We start from the raw sequence: 23,502 nt of genomic DNA, 5'->3' as shown, positions 1-23,502 counted from the left end.
TTATGTCTGGACCGGGCATTCGCAAATTCTGCTTTTGTGTTCCACTTTTCGAATCGAATTAATCTCTATTTTATCCGTTTATTTGCAAAGTTTCTAGATTTTATAAATAAGACCATAACGCTTATGTCTGGACCGGGCATTCGCAAATTCTGCTTTAGTGTTCCACTTTTCGAATCGAATTAATCTCTATTTTATCCGTCTATTTGCAAAGATTCTGTACTTTATAAATAGGACTATGACGCTTATGTCTGGACTGGGTATTCGCAAATTTTCCTTTTGTGTTCCACTTTTCGAATCGAAATAACATCTAATCTATCCGTTTATTTGCAAAGTTTCTGCACTTTATAAATAAGACCATAACGCTTATGTCTGGACCGGGCATTCGCAGATTCTGCTTTTGTGTTCCACTTTTCGAATCGAATGAATCTCTATCTTATCCGTTTATTTGCAAAGTTTTTGCACTTTATAAATAAGACCATAGCGCTTATGTCTGGACCGGGCATTCGCAAATTCTGCTTTTGTGTTCCACTTTTCGAATCGAATGAATCTCTATCTTATCCGTTTATTTGCAAAGTTTCTGCACTTTATAAATAAGACAATAACGCTTATGTCTGGACCGGGCATTCGCAAATTCTGCTTTTGTGCTCCACTTTTCGAATCGAATGAATCTCTATCTTATCCGTTTATTTGCAAAGTTTCTGCACTTTATAAATAAGACCATAACGCTTATGTCTGGACCGGGCATTCGCAAATTCTGCTTTTGTGTTCCACTTTTCGAATCGAATGAATCTCTATCTTATCCGTTTATTTGCAAAGTTTCTGCACTTTATAAATAAGACAATAACGCTTATGTCTGGACCGGGCATTCGCAAATTCTGCTTTTGTGCTCCACTTTTCGAATCGAATGAATCTCTATCTTATCCGTTTATTTGCAAAGTTTCTGCACTTTATAAATAAGACCATAACGCTTATGTCTGGACCGGGTATTCGCAAATTCTGCTTTTGTGTTCCACTTTTTGAATCGAATGAATCTCTATCTTGTCCGTTTATTTTCAAAGTTTCTAGATTTTATAAATAAGACCATAACACTTATGTCTGGACCGGGCATTCGCAAATTCTGCTTTTGTGTTCCACTTTTCGAATCGAATTAATCTCTATTTTATCCATTTATTTGCAAAGATTCTGCACTTTATAAATAAGACCATGACGCTTATGTCTGGACCGGGTATTCGCAAATTCTGCTTTTGTGTTCCACTTTTAGAATCGAATTAATATCTAGTATATCGGTTTATTTGCAAAGTTTCTGCATTTTATAAATAATAATAATTGTTCAAAATTTTACCTTACACCCGATATTACAAGTACAAGTGAGCCAGGTGAAGAAGATTGTCAAACAGTGTGACAGATGAAATAGGAAGAGAGAGAGAGAGGGAGGGAGAGAGAGAGAGAGAGAGAGAGATATTCGTTTTTTGTTCAAAATCTCTCTCTCTATCTCTCATTGCACACGGTTGTGCTATTTACTACTATTTATCAAGAACAGCCAAGCTGGCAACCCAGTCTCTGTATAAACTAAGCAAGATGGCAACAGGGACCTCGCTCCTTATCCAATGCCGAAGCTTTAGTTTGAGTCAAACGGTTTTGTTAAAAAAAACCACCCAAAATAAGTTCGTGTCGTAAGTGATGGAAGTTGAAGTCGGCTTATTATAAAATCGTTTTTATGGTCTGTTTGGATTACCCTTTTTAAATAGAAAAAGTGAATATAACATAAACTTGAAGAATAGGCAAGCTAAATAATTTAAATTGACTGATTAAATGAGTACGCGAGGCTGAGTTGCGAACGACTACTGGGTTCCGACATTCCGATCCCAGTGTCATTCATGTTCACCGTACCGTGTTACTGTCTACACACTACACTGCATTGTTAGTGACTGGTCATGTCTTTTTTGTTTGTATGTTTTACTCAAGCTTAATAAAAATTAAATTGACTGATTAAATGAATACGTGAGGCAGAGTTGCGAACGACTCATGGGTTCAGACATTCCGATCCCAGTGTCAGTCATGTTCACCGTACTGTGTTACTGTCTACACACTACACGGCATTGTTAGTGATGGTCTGCCTGTTTGTTTGTTGTTTCTTTAATATGGTCAATTTACAAGAATATAATAGAAATGTTCAAAACAAATAGATTCACTATACGTCCAGTAATGAAGTGCTTTACAAACCGTGAGCGAGAATGATGGTGGAGGTAATGGCAACCATGTGGGTTTGTTATTGTTTCCTACCTCCGTCAACCCGCGCATCCAGTTGCGCACCCACGCTGATTCTAACCAATTAGTTTTTGGACGTCAATCACGAAACATTTCAGTGGTTTTTAAAGTTTTGGGTTAAGATCCCTGGTTTGCGGATGGAAGGTGGAGGTAGATATAATAATGCAATATTTTTATCTTGTGTTCTTAGCCTTCTTTAAATAAATATTGATCATGACTTTCATCTTGATTGTTGATGCTGAAGATGTATTGAGTGAATTTGTTAATGAATAGAGGTACTAAATGAGTCATTAAAATGGAGATGAAGATGAAGGGAGTAAATCTGACTCATGAATGAATTTTTGTGTTGTTCATTCATGAGTCAGATTTACTCACTTTATCTTTATCTCCAGTGAATTTGTTGCTATCTCACTCATGATTTCTTGCTCAATCAACTTTTCAGGTTCCTCATCCTTTGTCTATATAATACTTATGGAAATCTGAAGCAGATGGCATTGGACACTCTTGCCAACCTGGCCAGCGAGGTAAATTGAATTTTTTTTTCTTTTAGCCATGGCTATTACCTCATCAGTAGAAATTTATTTTGGAGCTTGGTTTGTCTTTGGTGAAGACTTTAATGACATGCTTATTTAGCATTCCTTCGACATCGAATCAATGACAGTCATACAATAATTTTTAATGCATTTTATCACTTTCCTCTCACATGACGCCTTTCTTTATTTTAAAACTTGAATGTTCAGCTTGTTGTGTAGAGTTTCAGTCAGTTTTCATAGCGCTCATTTACAGGTCTGGTAGGTATTTTACCTTCGTAAACAATACTAAGATCATTGGTTACGAAAAGGTGTTGCTAATGGATTTAAGACTTTGGTACGATAGCCCGTAAAATTTTCAGTGGTTTTGAAAGTTCCGAACACGGACCCCTGAAATTGTCACCACCTTGAAATGATAGAATTTGTTTCTCTCTCTGCTGTAATGGTAACATTTTTTCTCTCTCTGTGAAAATGTTTTCATTCCCATGTCGCAAGATGAAATATATGATTTTAAACATTAAAATGTAATTTTTATATTTTTTTTCCCCAGCTGTCCTTGGTTTCTGTAGACGACTTCAACACACAGTTGATGTTGGATTTTCTTCACGAGTCCTTGATTTCTGAAGATAGATTCTATCTTGTGAGAGGTATGTGTAGTAGAAATATGATTTCTCTAGAAATATCATCTCAGTAGACCTGTCAATTTTGATAATATAAAAATACAAATTAGTTGGTGGTGGTGATTGGGGAAACAAATTTGACTGAATTTTTAAAAATGTTTTTTTTTTTTCAGTAATAATTTATGTAAATATACTTTGCATCTTTGGTTTTTAGAAATCGAATTTTAATGTACAGCTCTAGTTACAGATCTGCTGGACATTTGAGCCGATTGAGAAAAATAAGTCAAAATAAACTGATACTGTGATTGTCAATATGGATTCAGTTGTTTATATTCTATTGTTTTTTTTTTTCTTTTCTCTTTTATTAATACACAATGGTGTTTCTGCGGTGTATCATGTCATTGTCTTCCTTTATACCTGTCTTTTTTCTTTCATCAGGAATGGAATTTATGAGCCGTATAATTCAACCAGCCGCTAATTTGAGTGTTTTGTCCTGTCAAATTAGAAACGAGGCATACAGTCGCCTTGTTGATCTGCTTACCATTCAAGATATTCAGATCATTGTTCATTCTTTGGAAACTCTATACAAGCTGTCCAAAGCTGGAGAACCATTTACCACAAAGATTGCCAGAGTACACAAAGCCATTGGTAGGTCTTTTAACTGAAGTAGTCTTATAACTTTTATTTTATTCATTTATAGATAGTTCGAAGATGACGTTACTCAGGCCTTTGTTATTGTTTTTGCCATCCGCGTTTGTGACTTGTTCTCACTAAACGGTATTAACCAAACTATAATTGTTCATGGTTACACAGAGTTTGTGTGTTGCTCCGTTATACTTCCGGATGGCAATGTTGTGAACTCCTTGGCCAAGCGCATTCTATCTATACATTTTCAATTATTTATGTTTGTCATTTATTTGTAATAATTGCTGGCAGGGTTGCATATTGTACCAACCTCTACTTCGGTAGAAACTATCTTATAGGTTTACATCTACTAGACGTAGTCTTCCAATGTTATGTCTTGAATAGTTTTAATACGTTCGTCTTCTTTGTTGTCTTTAGGCTTTATGTGGGATATGTCAATGAATCATTGGGGTGTCTATAAATAGTGTGGAGAAGATTTGAGTGTATAATTAAAATGTCAGATTTGGTTTTGAAATTTGATCAAAACTTAAGTAAAATATCAAATCAATAAGCATTGAGTTGTAATTTCGGCGTTGGCAAATATTACACCTCGCGTCCCTAAGATCAAAGAAAAACATTGTACATTTTGTTTATTTATTGAGTACTGGTTAAAAAAATCCTTTGTGGTCTGAATATTCGGGTCGAGCTCCATTATAGCAGGATTATCGATATCATTATTATTTTTTTTGAAAGAATTAAGATTGCTAACTTCATTATTCTCATCAAGTGGTCTCTGAAATCTTTATTATTCAATTGCAGATATTCTTGTAAGTTTAATCACCATTGAAGCCCAGTCTTTTGGTCCAGGATCATTAGTGGGTATAAAGGTTGTGGAATATGTACCGCCTGTCTCAGCTGATGATAGGGATATTGCAAAAAGACCAACTACTGTGATTCAACCTGTCAACCCAGATTGTATAAGTAAGTAGTCGTAGTAGTAGTATTAGCAACCCAGATTGTATAAGTAAGTAGTTGTAGTAGTAGTATTAGCAACCCAGATTGTATATGTAAGTAGTCGTACTATAGTTGGAATTGCCTCATCTGTAGAAACACTTTTGAGCATTTTTTGTTCTTTTATTTTTTAAAAATCATCTTTGCATATATATGAATGACTTGCTTACTTGGTATTCGTTCTTCTATATCAAGGCACATAAGTAATATTGCCATTACAATCACTTTGCCTCTTATCTCTTTCCTCTATTAAACTGAACTCATTAATTTAAAAAATCATATCTAAGGTTTGTCGCAAAATTTCAGTCAAATTTGTAGAGCTCATTTACAGGTCTAATTCTGATGGCCAATTTTTGTTTGTTTGCTTAAATAAATGCAAATTCAGAGTGCTACTTCTTTTATGGCTCTGCTTTTAATTATATTTTTAGTGTTTTCTTAAAGGATTCTTTTAAAAGAAGGAGAGGACAGACAATCCATTCACTATGTTATTCCTCTTTGTAGATGTCAATATTAGTTAAATACGACTATTTCTATTTTAGATATTTACCAAATACCGAGTAGTCAGCTTTCTCAAACGTCAGCCGAGGCGAAAGATAAATCCATCCCAGTTGTGAAAGCCAAGAAGCCTGTGGCTGACATTCAGGCTACAACGACAAGTTGGTGAGTTTTTTGGTCTCCCGTCTGATCTTAATCGCTTCTTTTTTAATTCTTCTATGGATTTCAGTGGGTGACAGACAGCGTGTAGTGATGGATAATAAATAAAGTCAAATGTTTGTACTGGTTTATGATGTTAACCAGGCCTGCCAACTACTACGAAAAAATCGTAAAATTTCGAAATTTCGGCTCCAATTTCAGAACTGCATGAGCATCTCAAAGTCATTAAAACGTATTGAAACTTAGAAACTAAAAGTTGATGCCAAACTATACCATTTTAAGGATTTCGATGTGTTATTTAATCATTGTGATGGGTGAATTGTTGACTTATAAAGATAACTATAGCGGCTATTCTTTTTATGTCCTAAAATTAAATTTTTGAATTTTCAAGTTGGCAGGTCTGATGTTAACCTCTGATGATAAAATTTCTATTCTAGAAATTTCATAGCTGTAAGAGCTAGTGGTATCCTAGTTTATATTTTCCAATTTATGATGGAATCTATATATGAAGGCCATAGAGGAAAATCAATCAAAGTCCGAAAGACCCTTACTGTTCTAATGTCACAATAATTTGGTATTAAAATCAACCAAGAGCTTGTTTTTTATATGCATCTGACTTGTGGTCAAAATATATACGTTTAGTAATTCACATTCAATTCAATTCATATTATCATGTGGCGTTTTCAAATGGGTTTCCAAACTTTAATTTTGATTTTCTCAAAAGCTGAAAAATGTGACTTTGATCGTTTTTCCCCTGTGGTCTTCATATGTGAGTAGAAGATTTCAAGTTTCAGTATTATTTTTCTGACGAACCTTCAGTCACTGTTTTCATGAGTAGTATGGAAAGAGTTGTCTTCTTTTTATGGAGTTAAAATAAAATAGTTACTTTGAAACACTTTAACCATTTCCTTACCAACTATAGGAAAATCGTCACATTCGTTACGATACAACCAACATTTTTCTTATTCAAATTATCTCTTGTACAACATAAAATTTTAAGAAAACGAGCAGTGTGTTGTAGAGCATGTTTTGTTAAAGAAATTATGTATCGGAAGTGGTTTACTGCTATCGTTTTTGGATGATAAAATCTATATTTTTGTGTTAGTTGGGTGTGAGGTTTTGGGGAAAATCCTGAAAATGGCTGGTAAGGTGAGGGTTAAACAAGTCATTTAACTTGATACTGCTTAATTTATTCATTTATGATATTTTATCCCCTTGTATTAATCACAAACTCGTCATAAGTAAATAATAGAAATGATATATGAATTTTTATAATTTTTGTTTTTAAATCTAATGATAGGTTAAAAGCAACATATGAGGCGAAAAAGAAAAGCAAGGTAAACCAAGTGGAGCTTTTCTCGGATTACCTTCAGTTTTGTAGAAAGTTTGGTATCCAGAACACCCTGTCATCGGCAGAGTTTTTGCAAATGGTCAAGTAAGTTCCTCATTGTGTCAATCATGTGTATTCATTAAAAATTTTTTTTTTTAACCCCAGGCATGGGAGACACCTTATGTTTGTCGTTGCTTTGCTAATTTAGATTCGTCTTTTAAATACGACAATAAACGGGTATAGGTATATTGACCTTAATAAAAAAAATAAAAAAAACCTCCCCCCCCCCCCCCCCCCCCCCAAAAAAAAAAATACCCCGTAATTTAAAAAGGCAAAAAAAAAAAAAAAAAACCACAACAAAAAAATTATATAAATAAATCAGTAAATAAATAGATAAATAAATAAACATATGTTTAAAATGAAACAGAAAATGACTTGATTTTATATGACTTGATAACCCTGTACACTCTTAGATAGGGGAATATAGATGTGTATTAATTAATATTTGTCTTTTTTAGAAGACACAAGATGGTATTCACAATTTTTTTGTTGGGTAGTAAATATTCTTTTCCAACATAGACTCAGTGATTAGAGTGTAATAGTATTAGATAGCCCTTGGTTGTATATAAATTTGACTTTTTAAATCGTTGAAGGGAAAAAAAGTGGATGATAATTATTTTATCTATTTCTCTCTATGTAAAAAATGTGTGTGTGGTGAGAGTTAAAATTAATAATTCTCACATTACATTGAGAAATATGTTGGCAAGATTCTCAAAATTTTCAGCCTGGTATTGCATGAAAAATTGGTCCTATCGATTTCGAATTGTCTGGAGTTTTCACAGTGGCCGCTGTCCTGCCTCATTTGTGACTACTTATATCCTGACTGATAAGTAAAGCTCATTTTGTCACATTGACAAATTCAGTCTTGATGTCCTACTATTATTATCTATAAAGAGAGTCTTTATCAATTGTGTTTGTCTCCATCCAAAGGCATCAAGACCAATGCTTCATCAAATATGTTGTAATTATGCTTTTTTTCCCCATGTTTTTCTCCTCTACAGAACAATATTTGAGCAAGTTGAAGTTTTAAGTATCAATCGTAAAAATGGAGATCGTGATGTCTTTTTTGAAGGTCTCAGCAAAAGGCCAACACAGCGCCCTTTTGCTGTCACGACAATACAAGAAGATAAAGGTACAACAAATTTATTAAATCGAGAAAATCATCCCTTTAGACTTTTGTAGATACTTTTCTAGTGAAGCGTTTTAAATTAGTTGTTAAAAAAAAATTGACAAAAATGGCTAGAGTGATCAGGATTATGTTTCAAGATACTATCTTTAAAGGTACTTGGTGACGGCTTTTGCATGATTTTATTCTGGGTTGCATCATATTTAGTAAGTGGCTCAGGGCATGGAAATCTTCGTACAATTGTTGGATTTCCGACAGTATGATTTTGCTTGATAATTTCTGTTAAGTGCTAACATTAAAAAAAAAAAATTAAAAAAAAAAATTTCGTAACGTCAAAAGACACATTTTTCTGGTTGACAATCTCAGTTCCTATGATTTCTATATATCCGGTTGAATGTCCATCAGAATGATGAGTGCGAAATAAATATTTTTCTATCAAATGTATATCAGTATCTTTTTTATTTTTTTAAAAAATAATTTTTTTGGTCGTAATTCACCTCTGTGTTATGTACTTTTATAATTATTAGTTCTGGATAAATTGTAATTTGTAAACATTTGAGAGTATACTTTATAGCAGGACTCTTTGCTTGTACCTGGATGGGATTTTTTAAATTTTTTTTTGTAATTATAAAATAGGCTCTGAAATCTTTTGTTCCCAATTTGAGCCAGTCCCCTTTGTTTTTACTTTTCTTTGATGCTTTTAGCTGTGGTGTACAACAACTGTTAACTGGCGCTGAAATGAGATAATAATGTAATGTCACAAGCACCATAAAACCTCTGAAAGCTGAACCCCCCCCCCCTTGAAATTGAATAAGATTGTTGATACAGCTTAGTCTCTACCTTGTAAAGTACCATCGTACTTGATTACTGTTGGTTTGGAAGAAAACAACAAACAAATAAATAAATTGCATTTAATACATTTTTTTTTTTCATCTTTATTTTTTATGATATTTTTAGTATTTTTTTTGGGGTTTGTATTGGTTTTGGGGCGGAGGTAGGGGGGGGGGGGGGGGGAGTGGTTATTATTGTTTTATATTTTCCATAATAATAGATTAACCTGATAAAGTTATGCTTGAAACTGCCACCTGCATGCCAATGCATATTATTTTTCTTAGTTGCACTCTTTTTGGGTACTGCAGCTTAGCACCACTTAAGAATGTTTTTTTTATTTAGTGATTTGCAATTTGATTATTATATTCTATTGCCTGCAAGATGCTTTATCATATTTCATGACATTGATTAAATATTAAAGCATGCTCAGAAGAATTTTGGGATAGTATTTGTTTATCAAAATTGGATTCAGTAGTCTGATGTCACGCCACCCAGCAACGGCGGCCATCTTGGTTCTAAACAAAGAAAATCATTACTTTTTTATTTTTCATGCTGGCTAGAACTTTTCATATGCCTTGTGATCAGAATGTGTAAAAGTCAAAACATGATCACATTTATATTTTTTTTCCCTTGGATACACTTTTATGCTCGCTGGAGAAACATTTCATACGGGCGTCCGCCATTGTTCCGATAGTTTAGAGCCAGTGTTACTAAGTTACCATACGTCATTAGGGAGGAAGTGACGTTACGACTGTTGAAAAGTTTTCATGAATCTAGAAAGAGAACTTCGAAATGGGGATAAGGGGTGGGAGTTAAAAAGATTGTATGGAATGGACTGCATTATTGTTTCTCGATAGTCAACTTTATCTTCCTTTCCCCTTTTTTTTATCTTTTCATCTTCATTCATGAGACTTATGTTCTATTTTGATTATATTTTCCCCCATGTATACCACTAGTTCAGTAAGGTTCACAATCCTAGGAAAAATCAATGAACATGCTGGATGTCTATAATTTTAAAAAAACCCTCTCCCCAAATAAAATGAAATTTAAAAAATTGCGGATAATTTTACAATCAGAGATGAAACAGCTTAAATTGGATGACATCTCTGTTGAAAAACCATCCATTAATCAATAAGACCAACTGAACATTGGTAAACATTGTCGTCATTTAAGTTGTTATAAGGGAAGGCCCCAATCCTAGGCTTTTACTGATGTTATGATGAAGGTATTTTAGATTATTGGGTCCACAACTAAATATGATTAAAAAAGAAAAATCATGAGAGGGATGTTCGGTTTGTTTTTGATTTATTAATATTTTTGTTGTCTGACGGATTGAATTTTATTTCAAGGTGTCTGCTGGAGGCTGCTTTTATTTATCTTGCAAAAGCTTCATAATTTCACATGCATCTGCTCTGCCTGTTAGTTTCCCTATCATAATGCTTCTGTCAAGAAATAAACCCGCTTCCTAGTGTAACTGCTATAGCTATAATTCTTATAATGTGAAATTGCATGGTCAAAGAACTAGGATATTCTACTCGACACAAAGATAACTTTCCTGTAAAAGCTTACCTCCTTACTTCTTTCTTTTCTACAAGCAAATAATTAAGGCCAAGTCTTACCATTTCAAAATACGAAACATAATCAAGATGAATATGTAATAGATCTTTGTAAGTTTCATAAATGGATAGTCGCATTACACGCATCGAATTTACATTTTCCTTTTCAAAGTTTCATTTGCTTGCCCTAACATTGAAATCTTATTTTGCCTGTTCAGTGATGTTGTCTTCTTCTGAAGAATTTCAAGTAATTAGTTAGCTTAATGCCACTCTCTAAGCTATAAATATCAGTTGTCCTAACAAGGCAGCATTAGCTTCTAATAGTTAAACATGACAATGTACTCAATAGGCGAACAATAGAACAAAAGCTCTTTTCTCTCTTACTGTCTTGCTTTCAGCAGATAAGCCAGTTAGTGTGAATGTAAGCCCCCAGCAGACACCACAATCAACATTACGTCAACGACTCATGGAGCCGTTAAGACATTCTTTACAACATCAACTTCTTCACGCAGGTGGTGCTACAAGTTCTGCAATGCCAAAGACTGCTGGGATGCTGACAAGCAATGTGAAAACTTCAGTAGCTCAAGCCATAACCAATCGCAAACTTGGAGGTCGTGTTATTGTTGCAACACCTCCATCAAAAGGAAAGAGGAAGCCAGAAGGATTACCACCAATTCATCAATCTTTTCAAAATGGATCAACGGCTGATACAACGACAGCTGATGCATCTACTGTCAAAAGTCTCCTTGCCAAAAAATTGTGCCATGGTAATACTGAATCCAATGCACCCGACACGCAGTCATTTTCTAATAATAATAATAACCAGACTTTTGTCAGTAACACTGTCACCAGTCAACCCTTCAACACCTCACAACATTCACCAGGCACATTTGTTGTTTGCCCTGCAGTTACCTCTAGTCAGACTAATCCCAGCCACCGTCCAGTTTACCAGCAGGGTAGGTCATCAACAGTGACATCTGATAGTTGGTGTAATAAACCTGCTGGAGTTATTTCTTCTCAGGCTGCCACCCCCCCTGGCCAGGTTGTATCCAGTGTTGCATCATCGCAGTCCCACATAACCAACTCCCAGCCTTCATCATCACCATCAGCCTCCTCCTCTACATCATTATCTTCATCATCAACCATTCAGTCCAGCCATATAAGCCAAAATATGGCTAAGCAAACAGCAGTTACCTCCTTTGTGACTGAAACCATCAGATATAATCATGCTCAAAATGCAAACTCTATACAAGTGCAAAATAGTGGCATTCAAACAAACAATACGATTGCAGTAGGCAGTAATTGTGTAGTTAGTTCAGTTACTCAAACCTGTTTACAAAATGGTGGCACTGTTACTGTTGCCCAACCAGGTACCAGTTTTTCAGTAATACAACCAAATTGTAATCCAATTAACACCTCAGTAGGAGCTCCTGTGACTCCCCAGGCTCACCAAATAAGTTTGCCGACCATCCAGCAATCTTCTCAACAAATTGTCACCACATCATCCCTTCCACTGCAGACCATCCAGCAATCTTCTCAACAAATTGTCACCACATCATCCCTTCCACTGCAGACCATCCAGCAATCTTCTCAACAAATTGTCACCACATCATCCCTTCCACTGCAGACCATCCAGCAATCTCCTCAACAAATTGTCACCACGTCATCCCTTCCCAATACAAGTTTGGCTGTGGTGCAACAAGGGACTAACGTTCCTGTCATTCCACAACAGACCATCGCTCATCAGAATGTGGTGGTGTCAGGGTCAGGTATATCGCTGCAAGGTTCCAATAACCTCATCGCTGTCAATCATCAAACGGCTGTTCAGCAACAAACACAGCAACAACAGTATGTATCGCAATCCAACCCTTCCATCTCTTTGAATCAACTCATTCGAGCACCGTCCAATAACATGCATCCGCATTTAGGTCAGCAACATCAGTCTGTTTTGACACCCAATGTTACTCAATCCATAACAACTCCTGCTGTGGCTGCCATGTTAACTTCTGGTAGCCAGCAAATCCAAAGTCAAGGTCAGCAGCCGCAAATGGTTTTTTCCACTCCTTTGCAGCAAGCCACTGTGCAAGGAGCAGCACCTAATTCAGTTGTCATACAGACTCAGCCTGGTACCATTGTCGTGCCTCCTAGGCAGGTTCTCGTACAGGGCAATGTTGGAACCATTCAGCAAAATGCAGTATGTCAACAACAGCCAGGCACAGTATCTTTTGTTGTTCCTCAGTACAGACAAACATCAAATCTCATTATTCAACAGAGCGGTGCTGTCAATGTTGTTCCTTCCTTAACATTGCAGACGCAACAACCAAATCCAGCACCCCAAACCTTGACAGGTCACGTGTCCACAACTCCATTGGGCACAAGGCAAATTATCATCAATCAGAGCCAGCTTCCAGTTGGTATGCAAATCTCATCAATCCAAGGAAATACTGGAAATATCTGCGTGGCGCCACAGCAGCAGCAACCACAACCACAGCAGGCCACAAACATTGTTATCCAACAACCCAATCATTTACTCAGCCAGCCATCACCATCTCCCAACAATCTCCAGCTGACTGTAAACGGTACTCAGGTTGTGATGAAAGAATCTCTTCCACCCAGATCTGATGTCATTGTCAACAATCCTAACAATTTGAATCAAAATCAAATACTCCCCCAGCAGCAACCACAAGAGCAAGTTGTTCAAATCTCACAGCATCAGCTACAAAACCGGCAGCCCAGCTCCCAACTTATGATTCAAACTTCGCAACCAACTTTACAGCAACCAGATCAATTGCCCATAACATCCCCACAGTGCAATGGTGTAAACCATGAGGTAAACGGTGTCCTAGGTTCTCCAGACTCAATGTCCAGTGATCTCCCTCCCTCTCCCCAATCAACTGGTCTTCAGTCAGACATTCTTAATGGGCAATTATCAGACTCAGACAGTAATAAATCTGACCTAGCGAAATTGGTAGACAAGTCTGGCCGGCCAAAGCTCAATGGAATCGTTCACAATTTCGAAAATGGATGTTACAATAATAATCAACAACAGCAGCAACAACAACCTGCTCCTCCCAAATTGTCTCCCAATTCCATTATCCTCTCAAAGTCCAGCAATGTCTTGCAACAATCAGGACAAGACCCGCCTAAAGGTAATACTAGAATAAGAATAGTCAACGGCACTAGTTCATCCATCAATTCCATATCACAGCAATCGGGCACAGGATCTGAATCATCGGGTAACACTCCACAGAAAATAATTGTCAATGTTGTTCAGCGCCAAACGCCTGGAAACGGAGTAAATGTTAACGGTCTGAGTCAGCCTCAGCAGTTACAGTCGGGCAATGCTTATCATCAGCAACAACAGGTCAACTCTTCAGGGCAACAGCAACAGCAAACAAAGAATCCGGTTAGAGTGGTCGTGAATAATAAAGTAGTCCAACAACAGCAGCCAGGAAAGATTATATTTCAAACACAACCACCCCAAAAACCCACCTCAACTGTATTTCCGTCCTCACCTCGCCCTCAAACCCGCATATCAACTCTACCAGCTCCTCCGACACCGATATCCTCCTCCTCCCCCTCATCTAAATTGTTATGCAATGTCACAAATACATCTACAAAAGTGCCCCAGCAACGTCCTGTGATTTCTCAAACTGGTTCATGTGATAATGACAGTGCGAGCACGAATGCGAACGCAGTGTCGAGAACTGGAATCCAGGTGAACCAGGCAAACGTGATCACACCTGGCACAAAGAGAAAGGCAGCAATCGTGGCAATGACCGACAAAACCCCAGTCAGATTAAGAGGGAAGAAGAAAGGAGAGGCTGACACTGGAGCCGGTTCTGAAGGTCAAGGCCAAACGCCTGTTTCTATTGTACTGGAGTATAAGTGTGAATGGGCAACATGCAGAAGGTGAGTCACCAAACATTGCCTTTTTAGTGATATTGGAGGCTTGATCAGTATTTATTAAAGCCCTTATAAGTATAAAAATTCAAAATTTAGCTGTTTACCACTAAGACAAGACTAGCTCCTGCTACAAATGTGCTATATTCTGATTTTAAATTTCAGAGAATCTTAAGTCAGTATTTACCAGTGTTGATGGTTTTCCTTGGATCCGCGGAAATCCGCGATTTTTGTGTCAGGGGAGGAATTTCCTCCTTTTTAAAAATGACATTTTCCTCAATCAAATTTTCTGGCTTTGAGAGATTTGATGTGTGGTGGAACAAACTGGTGCAGCTTCCCCACTATCCAGAAGATAGCTAGAGTAGTTTATCATCTCAATGGCTCTAAAAGTGGGGGGTTAGTGAAGTAAACATGTGGCGTAAATAAAACCATTCATAATTTTCCTCCTTTTTCCCTTTTTGTCACCATCAGCACTGATTTACCACAACCATTGGTCAGAATTTCCTGCTGTTATGACATCATGTCTTTCTACAAACCTGCTATTCTCCAATTTAAATTCTAAGACAAATTAAAATTACCTAAACCATACCATTGTTATTATCATTGTCACCACCACTGCATCATCATCACTGCTACCGCTACAACCACATCAACCTCATAATCACAACTACAATTACAACCTACACCACACTTTATCACTGCTACAACTACAACAACCACCATATCATCATCACTCACCATACTCAGGTGTAAAATGAGTACCTGGTCGTTAACAGCATTGTCTCTGTCCGAAAAAATTGTAATATCGCCTAACAGGCGTCATGTTTCGTTCTACACATTACGTGTTGCTGTTGGTCAGGGACCCCCTTTTAAAGCGCTTTGAGCATGTTTAGTGAATATTGCGCTGTATAAAAGCTCCAATTTTAAATTTTTAAAAAAATCACTACTACCACTACAACAATGACCACCACCACATCATCATCACTACTACAACCCACCGTCACCACATCATCACTACTACTGCAACTAAAACCACCACCACGACATCATCATCACTATTACTGCTATTACCACCATTACCATCACATCATCATCACTACTTCAACAGTCACCACATCATCAACATCACTACTACCACCACTTCAACCACCACCACATCATCATCAATACCACCACAACTACAACCACCACCACCATTATTACTACAATTATAATCACCAAAACCACATCATCATCACAAGTACTACGACAACCACCACCATTACATCATCATCACCAATACTACTACCACAATTGCCACCACCACATCACCATCCCTATTACCACACTTACAACCACCAAAACAACATCATAATCACAATCACAAGTACTATTACAACTACCAGCATGACATCATCACCACTGCTACAATAACCCAACACCACATCATCATCACTTCTACTGCCACTACTTGCGCTTCTACAATAACTAACACTACATCATCGTCATCACTACAACCACTACTATAATAGCCAACACCACATTATCATCACTACTACAACTACCACAACGCTACTACCACTACTTTAACCACTTCATATTAATCACTACAACCACCACCACCATCACAACATCAATTCCACTGCAACTAACTGTAACCACCAGTTCATCATCATCATGTTGAACTTTTTTATTCTGTGTAATTTCATAAATTAATTTTATCAATATTATTTTTTTTCTGAATAATGATATCATTTGTATCTGTCATCATCACTACTATCATCATCATCATCGTCGTTATTTATGTCATCATCATTGTCACTTCCATAACCAACACCACCTCATCATCATTATCATTACCAGCAACAGATCATTTATCCTAACCACCACCACCACAATAAAATTCTCACTTTTTTTCTTCTGAACATACACAAGTCAAAGCACGCAATTTCTTTCAAGACTGACCGTATAAAAAAAACTTATTGCATTAAAAATGCTAATAAATCAACTTATGGCATAAAAGTTGCATAAATACCCATTTTCAAAAATTCATTAAAAATTCAAATAAAGTCACACAATACTTAAATTAAATAAGACATCATATAATAGCTCAGAATAAAACTAATAAATAGAGGTGTCTAAGTGAGTGAATAAAATGGAGATAAAGATAAAGGGAGTAAATCTGACTCCTGAATGAACAACACAAGACAAACAACGTTTCGGCCCTTGGCCTTTATCAAGTAAACACATAATACTTATATATTTATATTTGATTGTCATAATAATATAGGCGAAAATTTGTAGACATAAATTTTTAGAGCTTAACTCCTGCAAACACAATTTAAAGTTATACTAAAAGAAAATCTTTCTGTTGCTGTCTGTTATTTTGGTACTTGTGAATAAATCTGGTCATCAGGAGAGTGCCAAAGGGGTATAAAATTTGGCTATCAAAACACCGTAATTTCGTGTCAAAGGGGTCTAAAGCGAATCAATTTAACCTGTATCTAGCAGCAACACTTATCAAACAACAAAATTGATATTTTTAGAAAGAAGAAGACTAGCACTTTTAAACAAGACTAGAAATCTGTTCTAAATTATGAAGCAAATGCTGGCAGTTTTAAAAGACTGATAATTCGAGAGAAAAACTGCTGATGGCAAAATCGTGCAGTTTAGAGCAGCTGATCATGAGAGTATTTTCCTGTCAATTTCACACATTTTTATATTATTTTCATTTCTCATATTTCTTTTAGATTGAATTTTTTTAATGACATGATTGAAGGGCTAAGTTTTGTTTTTCAATATTAATGGTCCAAATTCTGGTTGATTTGTTAATTTTTTTTTTTTTACTGATTGAATTTAAAAAAATAAAATCTGAATTAAAAAAAATAAAATTGTATTTTGAATTTAATATTTTCCCCTTTTTTAATGTAAATGTGTGTACCGTATTTAATCATATTCATATATTTTTCCAATTATTTTATAGGAATTTTTCCAGTGCAAAGCGAGTTTTTCTACACGTATTCAGACATCACATTCCAAAAGCCAAGGAGAGTTGTTGCCAGTGGTTAGCTTGTGAAAAGATTGTTAGGAAACGATGGTCCTTGGTCTCTCATATCCAAGTAAGTATCTTCTTGACTTATTAATTAATTAATTGCACTCGAGTAATGACTCAGTAATTGGGCTGGTTTTTTACCTGGTGCAGTCATTTGTCAATTATTTGAATTGAAATAATCAGGTTTGTTAATCTTCCGACAGTACGATTTTGCTTGATATATTTTGTTAAGTGTTGACATAAAAATTTATTTAAAAAAAAATTAAAATTAAAGATAAAATTCGTAACGTTAAAAGACAAAACCAACTAAAAAGAAAATAAAAGAGTTATATTTTGTTCCTTGACAAAGATCAGTTTTTGTTCCGTTTCGAATGCTGACTTAAAATATGGACATGCTATATTTTAAATGCAATGACACAAGAGATTCAATTCAGTGGGAAAGAGGTTTTTCAAACATTTTATCAATATCAAATGTATGTAAAGTTGATTACAATTCTATTGCTAACAAACAAATGTAAGCAGATCACCAACAATCTTCTTTGTTCAATACATTGGTAATATAAAAAGTTAATTTAGGTTCATATTTCTCTGAAGTAGATAAGATATTAAAAGTTAATTTAGGAGGTAATGGTTTTTATTTCTCTGAAGTAGATAAGATATTAAAAGTTAATTTAGGAGGTAATGGTTCTTATTTCTCTGAAGTAGATAAGATATTAAAAGTTAATTTAGGAGGTAATGGTTTTTATTTCTCTGAAGTAGATAAGATATTAAAAGTTAATTTAGGAGTAATGGTTCTTATTTCTCTGAAGTAGATAAGATATTAAAAGTTAATTTAGGAGTAATGGTTCTTATTTCTCTGACGTGGATATTAAGACATTAAATTAGTTTAATATCTAACTTTAGTCATTATTTTCCTCTTCTTTGTAGGATTATCACTGTACTGAAATGGCTATGAGATCAGCTTGTCATAGAAGATTCACTCTTAGTCAAAATCCTAGCGCCACTCTACCACCACCTCCCCCTCAGCCAATGTTATATCCACCTGATGCTGCAGCTCAAGCCATTAGAAGATTTATCATCAAGCCACCTTTCCCGGAGTTTGCAGTAAGTGTGATTTTTCTAATTAATTTTCTCGCTTTTTTGACAACACGGATGATTCCAGTTAAAATTTTATGTTTGTTTGATGGATTATCTATCTTCCCTTTTGCGTTGCTGCCAACTGTACCAATTTGATAATCTGATGTTTGTTTGGTGGATTATCTATATTCCTTTTTGTGTAGCTGCCAACTGTCCCAATTTGATAATCTGGTGGATTATCTGTATTCCTTTTTGCGTTGCTGCCAACTGTCCCAATTTGATAATCTGGTGGATTATCTATATTCCTTTTTGCGTAGCTGCCCACTGTCCCAATTTGATAATCTGGTGGATTATCTATCTTCCCTTTTGCGTTGCTGCCAACTGTACCAATTTGATAATCTGATGTTTGTTTGGTGGATTATCTATATTCCTTTTTGTGTAGCTGCCAACTGTCCCAATTTGATAATCTGAGAGAAATTCAAATTAAGAAAATAATTTGACTCTTTATGTGTAACGAATTGACTCTTGCATGTCCCATGCTTTTTTTGACAATCAATTAAAACATGTAATAGAAAAAGCTCTAACATATGAATGATATTAAATAATAGTCCAAATAAACAGCTGTTTTGGATCATTTCGGTATTGTGTGTTAGAGTGTCCCCTGTTTTCGGTCTTTGAAAAGCTGGCCTCTATGATTTTGGAACTCCTAAATGTTTTTTTCTCTCTTCTTTTTGTTTATTACAAAATTATTTGCTTTATAATGTTTCCTCCGTGGTTTTGATATATTATTAATTTTCTTGGTGCAACTTGCTAAAAATCTCAAAAGATTTTGTGACAGAAAAAATAAATGTTGTTAAGGAATTGACTTTTTTGTGTAAGATTTTTTTGTTTGTTTTTGTGTGACTGTGTGCTCACAGGTCTATTGATAATTATTAATGATGTATATATGGAAAAATTATATATGATGAATCTACTTTCCCCCATCAGGAACAGCGAGAAGGCCCTGTGTCCAAACACATCCGTTTGACTGCCGCTCTTATATTAAGAAATGTTTGTCACCACTCACCGCTTGGAAGGAAGTAAGTACGAGGGCTCTTTCATAATTAACCGAAAAATGCCTGTAAAATCCGCGTTTTTTATGCTATCAACAAAATTCTTGCACGTGTTCATACCTTGACTCGTCCTTCATTTCTCTACGTAACAGCCAAGTCTGTCGACACACTTCTGCCAACGCCGCACCATGGAATAGATACCCTCTCGGAAGAAATTTCCGTCAAGGTTTTGTAGCCATTTCCGCACATGGTCAACAAGCTCTTCATCGACATCAAAGCGCTTTCCTGCCAGCTCACGTTTCAGTGGCCCAAAGAGGTGATAATCAGATGGTGCGAGGTCTGGACTGTGGTGGGTGTGGCAAAATCTCCCATCCATATTTCTCTAGCCAACCTTGCGTCACTCGTGCTGTGTGGGGTGTAGCGTTGTCGTGTTGCAAACTGACCCCGTTGGTCAACTGCCCTGGGCGCTTTCTGCGAATGGCCCCCCTAAGCTTGTCAAGAGTTTGGCAGTACCTTGCAGCATTGATTGTTTCTCCAGGTTGTAAGGTTTCGATCAGAATAACACCACGACTGTCCCAGAAAACAGTTCCCATTATTTTCTTTGCTGATAGCATGACTTTGAATTTCTTCGCGACAGGTGAGGATGGATGTTTCCATGTCATCGAATCTTGCTTTGTTTCTGGGTGCAATGGTGCAACCAAGTCTCATCACCGGTGACTATGCTGTCAAGAAAAGTCACATCGTACCCTATAAAGTCTCCGCCGGCGTTGACAGTATGCCCGTGAACCCTGCGTGAGCTCTTGCTTCTTCTCAAAAGTTCCCTGCAGATGTCCAATCTTTGTTCTTTATGATTGTCTGTCAATTGCTTAGGAACCCATCTTGCGCTGACTTTTCTGTAGCCAAGTTCATCAAATACAATTCTATGGGCAGAAGTTTCCAAAATTTTAAGACTGCTTGCGATTTCATGAAGTTTCAACCTCCTGTCTTGACGAATAAGCTCATCAACTCGCTTCACATTGTCTTCTGACGACGCAGTTATCGAACGCCCTCTCCCTTCCCTCTCTGTCAAGTCGGAATGGCCGGCTTCAAACTAATTACACCAGTGATAGACTTGTGTACGGCTTATAACATGCTCACCATATACACTCTGAAGTTCTTTATGAATTTCGGTAGGATTCAGACTTTTGGCGTTCAAAAAACGTATGACAGCTCTGATTTCCTCCTTTGACCAAGTTTCAAGGTGGCCGCCATCTTTAAAATCGTCTAGAAATTCATTGTGCAAAATGATGCACTTCATAATTTCTGGGAATATCCGTAAAGAAATAAGGAATATCATGTCGTTTACAGAATTAAAAAATCTCCACTGGTTGCTGAGCAATGGGCATTTTTCGGTTATTTCTGAAAGAGCCCTCGTATTTTAGTCTTCGTGATATTGCTTTGGTGCTAAACAGTAATTCGTTTTCTTGTATTCCAAACTTATATGTGGTTATAATAGGTCAAAAATTAAATACTTTCTCTCATGATACCAATTACTCTCACATACCTACTACTACTACTACTACTACTACTACTACTACTACTATAATAATTATAATAATAATTATAATATTGTGGTTGTTGGTACACAATTGCAGAAATTACAAATTTCTTTGTCAAATTACTAAAAATTGACACAGAAATGACTAAATTTGAAGTTTTCAATTTGGCATGTCTGCTCTCACCAGTTGTGTTACGACGCTAGATAAAATTGATAAAAGATGATATTGGTTAGGTTATTTTTAGTTTGTTCTAGAACCCAACCTTCCCTTCCCTCCTCCTCAAATGTACAAACAATGCCATTCTTGTTTCATTGACCTCATAAAAGTCCCTCAGATGATAACGAATTTTTTTGAGTGTCTGTTCTGATATAGACCACTTATTTTATAGGGTTTGTTTACAAAAGATGGGAGCCTTAGTTTACTTAGCTCTCCTAAGACATGCTGCTCATAACTTTAAAAAGAAATAGATGTTTCAAAAAAGCACACATTGTTTTGGCCCTTCGCTTATGTCAAATGGCCGACAGTTAAAGAATAAGGATGACATTGATGATGATAATATTAATAATGATACTATTTAATTCAGCTCAAAAATAGAAATTTGCAGCACACACATAATTGAGGGAATGAGATTAGCGGAAGAGTAGCATCCCTTGATTGGGCGTCACCGATGGAGAAGTTATTTGTAAACAAACCAACTACAAGTCAAACACTCCAAATAAAAAAAAAATTATTATTCATATTTCTGTACAAAAATTCATGTCATAATCAACGTTATGCATTTTTGTACAGAAATATGAATAATAAATTTTGTATTTGGAGCGCTTGGCTTGTAGTTGGTTTGTTTACAAATAACTTCTCCACCGGTGACGTCCAATCAAGGGACGCTACTCTTCCGCTAATCTCATTCCCTATTCATGCTATATCCACTTGATAAAAAAAAGAAAAAGAGAAGATGGAGGAAGCGTATTTTTAACTGTACCCAGTGAAGCTTATAACAAAATAGTGTTCCTATTTGTTACTGTAAAGCTCTAATAAGTAAGCTGTTTTTTCTTCTGTTATGTTTTCAGATTGATCAGTCGACACGAACAACTGATTAACTACAATTGCATGAACCCGATGGATGCCTCAACTGCCCTGTCGAGCTGTCTATGGGATATCCTCCACTACGGTGAAGCCCACTATAAATCCAGTAGCACAGCCAGTCATTTACCGTGATTGTTATATCCCTATGCCTTTGATTAAAAAATTAAATACTGGGTGGGGATGGGGGGAGGATTAAAAAAAAAAATTTCTTGTGGACCCTAGAGATCAACTCTTACTGTCTCTCCTAGACCCCTGAACTGTTGTCTCTTTCATTCAGCTTTGTTCCATTGTCCTAATGGAAGCTTGATTGTTTCTGTCTGGGCCCTGAATGAGATTGTTAGCAGACCTGCCACCTAGATGGATTCAATTGGTATATGTGACTCACTGTCTCTAAACGGTATTATGTCAGGATGACTTGGGTGCAAAAAATTGAATTTATTGACAAAAACAAGAAACTTGGGGTTTGTTTCAATTTGCTATGTTACAGAATGAAGACAATTTCTCACAATGCAAAAGCTCAAAAATTGGTATTTACTATCAATTTAATTCTAAAGTCCTTTTCGGGGTCCAATTCATTCCGACATAATACCGTTTCGAGACGAAGGGTCACATATACAGAATTTTTTAAAAAGCCTAAATTATGATTATTTTCACCAAAATTTTTAGGGTGATATGCTTGAAAGTTTTATTTTAGCAGGAAATGGATGTGCTCCAACTGAATGGCATTACATTTCATTAATTTAAGATTTCTGAAAGATAATTCATGAAGTAAAGGTATAAAAAACATGCAGGTTTTGATAAAGATTTTCTTTCTTGCAATTTGGAATTTCCCTCCCAATGATATTCAGAATTTTTGTTTGCAGCTTGTGGCAGGTCTGCCACAGGCGAGAGGGATATAGGGAATGAGATTAGCGGAAGAGTAGCATCCCTTGATTGGACGTCACCCATAGTCTGTGACGTCACCGGCGGAAAAGTTATTAGAGAGAGAACGTCATGTTGGTTGTGCGCATGCGTCTCTCGTGCTCGCGGAAGCATGCGCACAACCAACATGACGTTCTCTCTCTCATAACTTTTCCGCCGGTGACGTCAAAGACTATGGGTGACGTCCAATCAAGGGATGCTACTCTTCCGCTATTCTCATTCCCTATAGTCATTTGGATGTTTTTATTTCATGTTAATCAGTTCTTTTTTTTAAACAAAAGAGATTA

At 36.2% G+C, this 23,502-nt stretch overlaps 1 protein-coding gene across 3 annotated transcripts in view; it reads left to right on the top strand.

Annotated features, from left to right (window-relative positions):
- The window catches only part of LOC144967031 (uncharacterized), a 35,638-nt gene extending 12,512 nt beyond the window's left edge, over positions 1-23,126 (top strand). Inside the window, exons 10-21 of one of the 3 annotated variants that reach the window (XM_078903784.1) lie at positions 2,711-2,792; positions 3,349-3,445; positions 3,857-4,066; positions 4,862-5,023; positions 5,593-5,713; positions 7,008-7,142; positions 8,099-8,229; positions 11,123-14,522; positions 17,476-17,611; positions 18,472-18,648; positions 19,609-19,700; positions 22,279-23,126. In XM_078903784.1, coding sequence (XP_078759910.1) covers positions 2,711-2,792; positions 3,349-3,445; positions 3,857-4,066; positions 4,862-5,023; positions 5,593-5,713; positions 7,008-7,142; positions 8,099-8,229; positions 11,123-14,522; positions 17,476-17,611; positions 18,472-18,648; positions 19,609-19,700; positions 22,279-22,426 — 4,891 coding nt within the window. In that variant the 3' untranslated portion in view covers positions 22,427-23,126. Of the gene's footprint in view, positions 1-2,710; positions 2,793-3,348; positions 3,446-3,856; positions 4,067-4,861; positions 5,024-5,592; positions 5,714-7,007; positions 7,143-8,098; positions 8,230-11,008; positions 14,523-17,475; positions 17,612-18,471; positions 18,649-19,608; positions 19,701-22,278 lie in introns of all 3 variants that reach the window. The other 2 variants (XM_078903783.1, XM_078903782.1) reach the window with 2 other exon arrangements.
- The last annotated feature ends 376 nt before the right edge of the window (positions 23,127-23,502 follow it).

The sequence above is a fragment of the Berghia stephanieae genome, chromosome 3 (assembly GCF_034508935.2).
Source record: "Berghia stephanieae isolate SIO BIC M18660-M18661 chromosome 3, UCSD_Bste_1.3, whole genome shotgun sequence".
NCBI lineage: Eukaryota > Metazoa > Mollusca > Gastropoda > Nudibranchia > Aeolidiidae > Berghia > Berghia stephanieae.
Note: the sequence above shows the minus strand (reverse complement) of the source record. Positions and strands in the feature narration are given on the sequence as shown.